Consider the following 11,440-nt stretch of genomic DNA (forward strand, 5'->3'; position numbering starts at 1 on the left):
TGGGGCTCACGTCCTAGCTGCTTGCAAGGTTGAGATCAGGAGGACTGTGATTTGAGGCCAGCATGGGCAAATAGTTCAAAAGACCCCATCTCCAAAATAACCAAAGCAAAATGGGCTAGAAGTGTGGCTCAAGCAGTAGAGCACCTGCTTTGCAAGCATGAGCCTTGAGTTCAAAACCCAACCCACCAAAAAATAAAGAAAACAAAAGGGGCATTATTGCGAAAAATGGCAGGATTTTGATGTGATCTGTGGGTTAATAATAGCATTAAATATCAATGACAAATGTCCTGGGTTTTACAATTGTATTGTGGTTATGTAAGAGAATATCCTTATTCTTAGGAGATACATATACACATATAGAAGTAAAAGGAACAGTGTCTCCAGCTCTTCAATCATTCAGGGGGGGAAAATTATGTATTTACATACATAAACAGAGAACCATAAGTCAAATGAGGCAAAATGCAAACAAATGATGAATCTGAGCTAGGATTATATGAAAGTTCATTATACTATTTTACAATTTTTCTCTGTGTTTGAAATTGCAACAAAAATACAACATAGTTTCAGTTAAAGAAAAAACTGACATATCTGAAAAACATACTTATGACTGGGTAAAATTAAAACTTGTTATCAATGGTTATCTCCTCTTGAGTTATTTCCTGTTCTGCCTCCAAAGGCATGAAAACTCTCTAGAGTCACACCTCCTAGTGCCTGACAAGTTCAAGGTCTAAAAACACACTACAGCATTAATGTATAATGCCAAGTATTTACCTCAATGCCATTTTCTATATATTTAATTAGACTTTAAAGGAAAAGGTATAAATTCTCTGCTCTGCTGAAACAAGTATTACAGATGTTCTGGAGTAACAAGAGAATAGAGATGGAACCCTGGAGGATACCATCTATATAGAATTCACATGATGTCTGTTAAGACTCTGGCTTTCGAATTCTACAAGGTGATAACCAGGAGGAAATGTTCGCATCCATTTCAGGACTCTTCCACAGCATGCTGGTAAAAGTGGAACATGGCGCATTTTTTTTTAAGGCAGGGTTTTTTAATCTAGATGGATGGTGCTCTGTGACTCCTGAGACACACATGAGACACACTAAGACAAGTTCACATGCTTTAAGTGGAATGAAAAGACAGTAACTGGACCACCAGCAATGAACGTGAGGCTGACAAGCTTTGCCACTCTTTGACCCCCCACATTCTGACCAGATTCCATGATTCTACCTTCTGAGTCAGAAGAATCCATGCCCTGTCCTCCAGCCCTACCAAGTCTGCCTCTTTGGGGAACTCATGGTCTCTTGCCTGGTTTACTACAGACCCCTCCACTTGGTGTTTTCCACCTCCAATGTCACCCCTCCCCAAACACTCCATTCCACCTACAGCTGCTGAGATCTTCAGAACACAAATCCTATGTATGGCATTCCCTACCTGCAATCCAGAAGCGTACCCCACAACCAACCACATTAAGTTCCCAGCGGCTAACTTCACTGCTGATCAGTGTGATTTATGTTTCATAAATGTGGTTCTGCACAGATGATTTAGTTATTTAATATTAAATCAAGGTGTTCCTGGTAACAGCATCACTCTCACCTGTAACACTAGGACGATCAGTACATCAGTGTTATATTAGACGCTGACATATTGGTCTATCCTCCTGGGCCACAGGGCCCTGGAGATCACAGCACACAGCAAGTGAGCACCCATCCTTAGCTAAACTAAATAAAGGACCTCTGGCTGCCTCCTCCTCACATGACTGGGTCAATTTCCTCCACTCACAGAACAAGATCCTACTGGATGAACAAGCAGAGTGCCTCCTCCAGACACCACCAGGGGTCTGAAGCAACAGGGGATCCTGAAGTCTCTATGAGGCTGCTTGTCAGGCAACACCCTCCCAACCACATAGGCTTTTCACAAACATACCCCAATTCCAAGTCTGGAGACCCCAACAGAATGATGCAGATGGGGTCTTTTAAGTCTCCTATCTGGCAATTCAAGTCACTATCTGACATTTTGGCCCTACTTTCTGATTGAAGTTTGATGCCCACTTTCTTTTAACCATACTCACAGCTCTAGAACTTCTTACTGGAGATTTCCTTACACTTTCCTTCCTTCCTTCCTTCCTCCCTCCCTCCCTCCCTCCCTTCCCTTTCTTTCTTTCCTTCCTTCCTTCATTTCTTTTTTTCCATACTGGAGTGTAAACTCAGCATGGCACTTGCTAGGTAAGCACTCTACCATTTTAGTGACGCTCTCACCCTTTTTGCTTTAGTTTATTTTTCAAACAGCATTTCACACTTTTGCCCAGGGTTGGCCTCAGACCTCCTACCTCCCCAAATATGGAATTACAGGCATGCACTACCATACCTGCTTGTTTTCTGAGATAGGCTCTCATTTTTTTGCCCAGATGGCCTTGAACCATGATCCTCCTATCTTTGCCTCCCGAATGGCTAGGATTACAAGAGTACACCACGATGCCGAGCCCCACACTCCTCTTAAAGATTGTCGAAGGCCCCAAAAAGCTTTTTTAATGAGTTACATTTATCAACATTTTCTATATTAGGGGATAAAAACCAAAAAGATGTAATATATTCAGAAAATAATTTAAAAGTAATTATAAACTCACTATATAGTCAAACAACATATTCCTATGATATAAACTATAGTTTCAAAAATTGCTAGTGAGACAAGTGACACTTACATTTTGGCAATCTCTTTACTATCTGGCTGCAGAGAAGACAGTCAGATTCCAATAAATGCCTCTATATTTGATCTGTTACTATATGTTGTTTTGGTTGAATTACAGGAGAAAAGTCTGGCCTCACAAAGATACAGAGTTGCCAAGAGCAAGAGTATCAGAATATCCAAATATTCAGAACATTTTTCTTTAGTATTACATCGAAACTCAAAACTCACTACGTGGTAGTTACTTTTCTTTTCTTCTTTTTGTAGAGTAGGGAGGGGGGGTTGAATTCATGGCTTCACACTTGCAAAGTAGGCAAAGCAGACACTCTACCATTTGAGTCACTCCTTCAGCTCTAAGTGGTAGTTTCTTAAAGCTTTGTTGCAGTCTATCTGAGCAGAATTTAACATAAGACATCTATCACTGGAAAAGCATAACACATTTTGAATGGATCTTTTGCCCATGGATGATTTTGTATTACCTTGTACTGGTCACATAAATACTAGTCCACTGAATTATTCAGCTGTTTCAAATATGGACACATTTCATTGAACAGTAGTCAAAAAACTCATATTCAATAACATCACCTATTCTTATCAGAACAGTCTTAAAGTACTGAGGACCTGTCTAACTCATATGGGTTTTCCAAAACTCTAATTTTCACTTGAAAGCTCAAATTTTCTCATTGGCAACACTGTCAGTCGTTTCCTTAAAGTGACAGCTCACTTGGTTCTTTTTCAAAAATATGCCTGCCAACTACCTAAGCCTGATGCCCAGAGTGGGCTGGCAGGCCCACTGTGGTCATGGAAGTCCAGCACCTGGCCCCACCTCCAAATGCCACAGTGCTCATGTTAAACACAAGGGTCAACAAGCAAAGTATTACAAAGGCATGGGTTCAAGACTTGAGATTAGGAAAATTAATCATTTTCACTTCCTTATCAAAGCCATTGTCAACTGAAACTGGATTTTTTTTTTTCCAATATGAAGGCCGGACAAAGAAAGAGGACAATAACCACTAGGGCAGTTCACCGCCCTGGTCTGTGTTCCTGCTAAGGTGCTAGTTTCACCCCCACAACTCCTGTACCATCAGCACAAAGGGCAATAATGTATTCCATCATCATGAAACAGCTCTGACCTCAAAACTCTGAAAGGGTGTGGGGAACCCAGGAGCACAGAGGCATATCAAGAGCACAAGAGGTAAAGCGACACCTCCAGCACTATTCTCAGTCTGCTTAATGTCGGTCTACAGTCTATTTCCTTATTATATCACCACCCAAGCTGTCCGCCCAATGTATTTTGCTTTAGACCTGTGACTTCTCAATATTTTAGTCGAGAGTTTAAACATTATGGTACAGTTTACTTTTGCCGCTTTAAAAAAAATTGTCTTTTGGTGGTACTGGAGTTTAAACTCAGGGTCTTGTGCATACTAGGCAGGTGCTCTACCAAATGAACTACACACCAGCCTTTTTTTTTTTTTTTTTGCTTTAGTTATTTTTTACGTAGGGTCTCACATTTTTGCCCTAGGCTGGCCTTGAACCATGATCCTCCTACCTAAGGCCTCCCAAAGAGCTGGGATCTCACTAACTTTTTGCCCCTGCTGGCTTCCAACAGCAATCCTTCCAATCTTCACATGGGATTACAGGCATGAGTTATCACATCTGCTAAAACTAGGCTTTGTTTCTCAAGTACTGCTTCCTTTCACTGCTAGCTATGTCACTTATGTGACTTATTTAAAGCCTCATTCTCCTCATCAATAACATGGAGATAATGACCCCTAAATAAATAACTTTTCCTGATGTGGAGCCTTAAGAAAAATAATCTATGTCCTTTGTAAACTATTCCCTTTTTCATCAGCACATTTTTTGTTGGACCCCTACTTATGTGCTGAGCCCTGGACTTCGGACTCTACACTAGGTCCTTGCTTTACAGTAAACACGCACTTTGATCTGAGTGAGGGGGTACAGAGAAGAATATCAGTGAAAGCACAAGCGGCTACAAGTGCCTGGTAGCTGATTGAGCTGAGTGGAAACAGTAAGGAAGAGCCCAGTATGTAAGGACCTGAGGGAAGGCATCGCAGAGGTAGCGATCCAAGCAGCAGGAGAGGCACAGTGCTTAAGCTCACAAAGCCATCGTGAGCCAGAAAGAGGATTTTACATTCCGCTCCAAACACTCAGGAAGCCAGTGAAAAGAGCAGTCAGATGACTTGCACCTTTATAAGATCCCCTGACCACTATGAGGTAGGACAAGAGTGAGAAAGTAGGGAGACCAGGCAGGATGCAATTGCAGTCATCCAGGCCAGAGATGGCAGATGCCTGGACTGCAACTGCAGCCAGGCAGTGTGAGATGTGCTGTGGAGTTAAAGCTGGCAGGTGCTACTGATGAAACAGAATGGACAGCGGTGAGGAGAGGAAACCATTACAGACAAGCTAGACTGCAGCTTCCACAACTGCGTGGATGGTGGTTGTGGCACGCGTGATGAGAGAACAGGCAGAAAAATCGATGTAGTGTTAGAAAAGGTACTTCAGGGGAGGTAAGAACTAAGGAGAGGGTTTGAGTGTCTCTGGTATGTCAACAGAATCTGAGGACAAGGGCCTCAATGAGATTAGCTCATGAAAACAGACCAAGTCCCTGGGCGCTCCTGGCTCAGGTGCCAGACAGCAAAGGAGATTGAGGAGGAGCCTTCAGTGACCAAAGAGGAAAATCCAGAGTTTCATAAAGACCCAATGGCAAGTGGTCAACTGTGTCAAAGGCTGCTCAGAGGTCAAATAGGTTAAGGTAGAGAAGGAACCCTTAGTCTCCGTTACAAAAGATGGCTGTGTAGAGAATAGTCTCCATAGAGAAGCAGAACCTAACTGGAGTAGCTGAGAAGACACACAGCAAGGGAAACAAAGGGAGCAATAAAGAGCTATGAAGCATTCCTATTTGCCCAGCTCAACACATCCTACACATTTACCCGTTTTTTTAGTGTATGTATCTACCCTGCTTCCCCAGGGCTTACTCAAAGCATAGCTACACAGCAATGCAACTGAGCTGGAGACTGGTGTAGGAGAAGGGCTGCCTGGCTTTATTTATATCTCCTGCACACATGTCTATATAATACAACTGCCAATGGCTCAATATGCATGTAGGCAGGGTCTCTCTCAATGGTCCCATACATGAAGACAGCAAAATGTCAGTGGTTTCACTCAGAGCAGTGACTCTCAGGCTTTCCTGATTCCATCCCAAGAATTCCAGGCAAAAAAATCTATTTGAGACTGATTACCCTCACCTGCACACTTCCCAGAGGGAAAACAAATTCTATAATAACTATAAACTCTCACAGTAAAACACAAGTGGGGGAGATATAAACATATCAGTTTAGCCACAAGTCTATGAATGGTTCATTTTGAACTACAATTCATGTGTGTGCCTGGTTATTTGAAAATTACAAGCCCCAAACACTATTGATACATGTATGCATCATTCACTATACATAGTAGAATCAACCAAACAAACTTAAACTTTTAAGCAGGATATTAAACTTTTAAGCAGGATATTAAAATGTGACAATAGTAGCATTTGAAAACCAGGACTGATTCTGAACAGACGCAGGAATCCCAACTGGGCGCAGGCATGTACTATAACTACAAGGCAAACATGGAGGGGCAGAAAAACCTCTCATCAATCAACCTTGGTGAAGATATCAGTCTTAGGAACATGTAACAAGACCACTAGAATAAGAGACAGTAAGTAATCATTAATATATACACAAAATAAGCCGGGTGCCGGTGGCTCTCACCTGTAATTCTAGCTACACAGGAGGTAAAGACCAGGAGGATTAGTTTGACGCCAGCCCCTGGCAAATAGTTTGTGAGACCTTATCTGGAAAAAACCCATCACACACACACACACAAAAGTGGGATGGGGGGGCCTGGCAAAGTGGCTCAAACAGTAAGAGAGAGCCTGCCTAGCAAGTGTGAGGCCTTGAGTTCAAACCCAGTACTGCCAAAAATAAATATATACACATACACACATACACACACACACACAAAATAAAAGTGTATGGAACTGCACGTCAGTCTAAGGAAAGAATCAAGAACTGAGCTTACACACAGAGCAGTAAACAGCCCCCAGAAAGGGTAATAATCAGGACCATAGGTGCTGCAGGAGGCCCAGACACCTGGCTGCTCAAATGGGCAGTCTATCACAGCCTGCCATTGCTGTGATAGAGCAGAAATCACATATAGTAATCCAGTGGCCAAAAACTGCCCCACAAACTGGGGCGGGGGGTGCCTGCAGTGTTGGACTGCTTTGTGTTTATAACATCTGAATTAGTACCAAGATTTCAAAACTAGAAGACTTTACATTTAAACACAACAAAATAAAAGGTTCCTGGCTTCTCAAAGAAAAAGAGGAAGAGACAGCTGGGTGTGGTGGCTCAAACCTGTAATCCTAGCTACTTGGGTGGTACAGATCAAGAAGATAACAATTTGAGGCTAACCAGGGAAAACATGGCACAGGCACACAAGACCCTATCTGAAAAATAACTAAAGCCAAAAAGACCAAGGAATTGGCTAAAGTAGTGAAGTGGCTAAAGTGGGGCAAGCTCAAGGCCCCAAGTTCACACCCCAGTACAGAGAGAGAGAGAGAGAGAGAGAGAGGAAGAGCTAGCCAAGGCCAGGCCACTCCCTTTAGTTATGGTACGTACATTCCACAGCCTCACTGTGCCCATCTTCCAGAAACCCTACCGCTGAGACATGGCATATCTCCTGCCTCTGTGAACTTGTGGTTCTTAAATACGACTTGTTTCATTCATTCATACTACCTTCCAACTCTTAGAGATACTACTTTCCAACGCTTAGAACCACTTGAATTTCTGACCTTTGTCCTAGTAAGGTATACTGAAACAGTCCCTTTGTGGTCTACTAAAAGAAAGTATCTATAAGGACTAGTTAAGATGTCAATCCCACAAACATAGCTAAAGATGTCAACATGTTAACTGATTTTCTTTCTCTTTTTTTTTTTTCAGTACTAAGGTTTGAACTCAGGGCCTTCTGCTTGCTAGGCAGGTGCTCTACCACTTAAGTCACTCCACCAGCTCTGTTTTGTGTTGGGTATATTCAAGATACAGTCTCCAGAACTATTTGCTTGGGCTGGCTTTGAACCTTGATCCTCCTATCTCTGCCTCCCAAGAAGCTAGGATTACAGGCCTGAGCCACCAGTGCCAGATTTATTCTGTTGTTGGTGTTGGTTTTGTTTTGTAGTCCTGGCATTTGAACTCAGGGCCTCAGGCTTGCTACACAGGTGCTCTACCACATGGCCTCAGGCTTGCTACACAAGTGCTCTACCACTTGACCCACTCGCCAGCTTTCTGATTTTTTTCCCTGACAACAAAGTCTGCAAACTTTCTCCCCTGACCTTTTTAAATAGCAATCTCAGTAGTTACTAAGATTCATAGAATTTTTGTTTGTCTCAACCTGGGAAGAGCTTATTAGGGGTTGTTGATCACACATAAATTAGAAGGTTAAAATATGACCATTAATCAGTTATGAAAATAGGTTAAGCATAGTTTGAGCATATGTTTAGGGTAGAAGAAGGAACCATTTCAAAAGAATAACATTTTTTAAAAGTCCTCCAAATAGAATGAAAAAAAAAAGAGTAGACATTATTGCTTTAAATTTCTTTTCATATATGCACAGCAACCAAGTTTTTAACTACACAATTAGTACTAAATATATCCACAAGACGGATTATACAATCTCTTCCAATAACCAATTTTACTCCTTAAACTGCTTTTGGATAAAACAAATTTTCCTAACTTTTTAAAAGTAAGCCAAACGAGCAATTCTTTTTTTTTTTTTAATTCATATGTGCATACAATGTTTGGGTCATTTCTCCCCCCTCCCTTACCACCCATGGTCCCCCTCCCTTACCACCCACCTTCCCCCTCCCCCTTCTTCCCACCCCCTCGATACCTGGCAGAAACTATTTTGCCCTTATCTCTAGTTTTGTTGAAGAGAGAGTATAAGCAATAATACGAAGGAACAAGGGTTTTTGCTACTTGAAATAAGGATAGCAAATGAGCAATTCAAACACTGATTACTAGTGAGTGACTGGGTAGAATGACCCTAAGTGTTCAATAGCATACACTAAAAAATACAGAAATTTTCTATACACACATACAGAAGCTTCAAGCAATTCACACAGGGTAAAACCAACTTCTTTGATACAACAGAAATGTTCACAAAAAATAAATCATAGAAAGACAAATTATAGGTGTGCAAATTTAACACATGGTAATAGCCGTTTGATTTGGAGATTTGCAAAGGACAGATTCAACAAAATTGGCTCTTGCCTATCAGCTGCCTATGAGTCAATGTCTACACTCAAAATCATGAGAAACTCCTAAAACCTGGACCCAAGTTCCAAACCATCATACCCTACACTCCTTAATTTCTATGGAAGAAAGTTTGTCTCCAGGTTACAGCAACAACAAACCACAAAAAGCCAGGAGTCTGGCTTCAAGACAAATTACTTACAAGATTATGCTAGCCTTCTAAAGCTCACTGTAACTTTAAAATAACTTTGCACTGATGTGGTACTAGCTGGACATTTTCCAGTAATCTTGTATATCAGACTTCTGCACTTCGCCCAACCTGGATATTTTAAAAACTTAGACTAACCACAAAAAGTAGAGTAACCACATGGGTACAAGTATTATTTCCCAAGGTGTCTTTCCTGTACTGCCAACAGTAAGTACATCAAAGAGTATGTTCAGTGTTTGTAGTGCAGTTATTTTTGAACTTGCTTAGCTTTTATTGTCGGAATTAAACCTCATTTGAATCAACATTATCCAGTGAATAACGACCAAACAAAATAGCCTTTTCATTTTCAAACCGAAACTGGAGTCTGAAACGTTTTTTGCTTTTCACTTGACTTTGCAACACGTGGGTGGGAAACGATACAGGCACTTTCCCAAGGACGCTCTTCTAGCTCTGAGCTTTCTTAGGTGGAAAAGCTACCAAGGCCAAGGGGCGACGTGAAAGTCCACTTACCCGATCCTTCATCCTCCAGCTCTGAGCTAAGGACTTGGACCCTTCAATTTTCTCACAGTGCCTCTTTTTCATAAAAGCCAAAGGCAGGTTCCAGTCCGTAAGGTCGGCTTCATCTTCCTCCCCGAGTCCCAGAAGAGGCGACTGCAGCATCTCGGACTCCATCAGGGGAGGAGGGGGAGGAGGAGTCCTCGGCAGCAAGCGCTCGAGCACCTCCAGCCTTAAAAACTAGTGTGTACCAGGACTGGGGAAATAAGATACAGGGTGTGGAAAAGGGAGGGGGACCGGGGAGTCCGAAAATAAATGGATGGAGAGTGTGCGGGGGTCCTTATTCAGGGGAGGAAAAAAAAAAAAAAGTCTGCGATCCTTATCTCTAACTCGGCGCGGGAAGTCTGGGGTGCAGGGTGGGAGAGGCGGAGGGACTCGGGTAGACCAGGGAGCTCCGCACAGGCACACGTACACCCCCAGATCCCACGTCCCTGGCTGCTCCGGGGGCTGCCGGTTCCCGGAGGGGCTGCAGGCCGAGCTGTCACAGGCGGGAGGGCCTCGGGCCTCGCGATGACCCTGTTCGCGGCCTCCAACGCCCCAGCAGATCCCAGCGCGGGGCAGGCCGCCCGGCTCCGGCTGCCACTTCGCACACTGCTCAGACGAGGCTGAGGTCCCGGGAGGGAAGGGGGTTGTTCAGATCGCCTCGGGTCTCGTCAGCCACTCAGCCGCCCTGCGGGTCCCGCACTCGCCTGAGCTGCAGCAACCAGAGCCAGGACGGGCCCATCGTGCTCGCCCGCAGCCGGTTCCTCAGCCCCGGGTCCGCGCGGCCTGGCTGGTCCTAACCTTTGGCCCCGTGGCTTTCCCCTGCCTGAGAACGAGTTCTGAGAAACGGGCGAAACGGACCCGCGGAGAAAACGGGTAGAGTGGGCTTAGTAGGTTAGGGGAGTTCTGCTCTCTGGTTTGGAGCTACTGTGAAACTCCTCTCATCAGCACATCAAGGAGGACGCCATATTGCCGAGGCCCGGCATGCACCGCGGTCTACGGCGTGCCAAATCGGGCAAACCTCTTCGAGCGTTCTCGCCGCGCTTCCTGGAATGCGGCGGAGGAGGAGGAGTTCCCGCCCCCGTTGCCCTGGTTACCGCGGTCCAGCTCTTCCTCGTCTGACGCCGTTCGTTCCGAAGACGCTGAGAAAGTCAATCCTACGATTGAAACTATGTTCATTCAGTTATTTTGAAACGCTTCTTGTTATTACAAACACAGCTACATGCTCCTAAATTAAAGGAAAAGACCACTTTGTTTCTTCCAGGTTTTGAGAAGGCGGTAAAAGCTTCAGAAAGAACCACTGATTGTATAAGGTTATAATAGAAGAGGGGTTTTTGTGCGTGGCATCCCCCACAAATCAGATGTTCTTTTTAATTTTTCCAAGAAAAATTAAATTTCACCGATTACAATTTTTTTGCTTGATCCATCTTATTTTCCTGTTTTGAAATAGCCTCCTGGGAAAAGAATTAAAGCTGTACGTGAAGGCAAGCCTCTTTCAGTTCAATTCAGTAGATTTTTCTGATTGACCATAGGGGAAAACTATGTTAGTGCAACTGGGAATATAAACTGTATGTGCCATGCCGTGCCAGCCTTGGATAAACAGGATGTCTAGTGAGACATCTGGCCATTAGATACAGCAATGTCTAGAAAAGGGGCTCACCTCTTCGCTTTCTGGCTTTGTTATCAGATGTA

At 43.5% G+C, this 11,440-nt stretch overlaps 1 protein-coding gene across 2 annotated transcripts in view; it reads right to left on the bottom strand.

The window, feature by feature from the left end:
- Positions 1 to 10,754, bottom strand: part of Rptor (regulatory associated protein of MTOR complex 1) — a 351,661-nt gene extending 340,907 nt beyond the window's left edge. Inside the window, exon 1 of one of the 2 annotated variants that reach the window (XM_074044925.1) lies at positions 9,722 to 10,754. In XM_074044925.1, coding sequence (XP_073901026.1) covers positions 9,722 to 9,883 — 162 coding nt within the window. In that variant the 5' untranslated portion in view covers positions 9,884 to 10,754. The remainder of the gene's footprint in view (positions 1 to 9,721) is intronic. The other variant, XM_020168971.2, reaches the window with a different exon arrangement.
- Between the last annotated feature and the right edge of the window lie 686 nt (positions 10,755 to 11,440).

This window comes from Castor canadensis, chromosome 11 (assembly GCF_047511655.1).
Source record: "Castor canadensis chromosome 11, mCasCan1.hap1v2, whole genome shotgun sequence".
Lineage (NCBI taxonomy): Eukaryota > Metazoa > Chordata > Mammalia > Rodentia > Castoridae > Castor > Castor canadensis.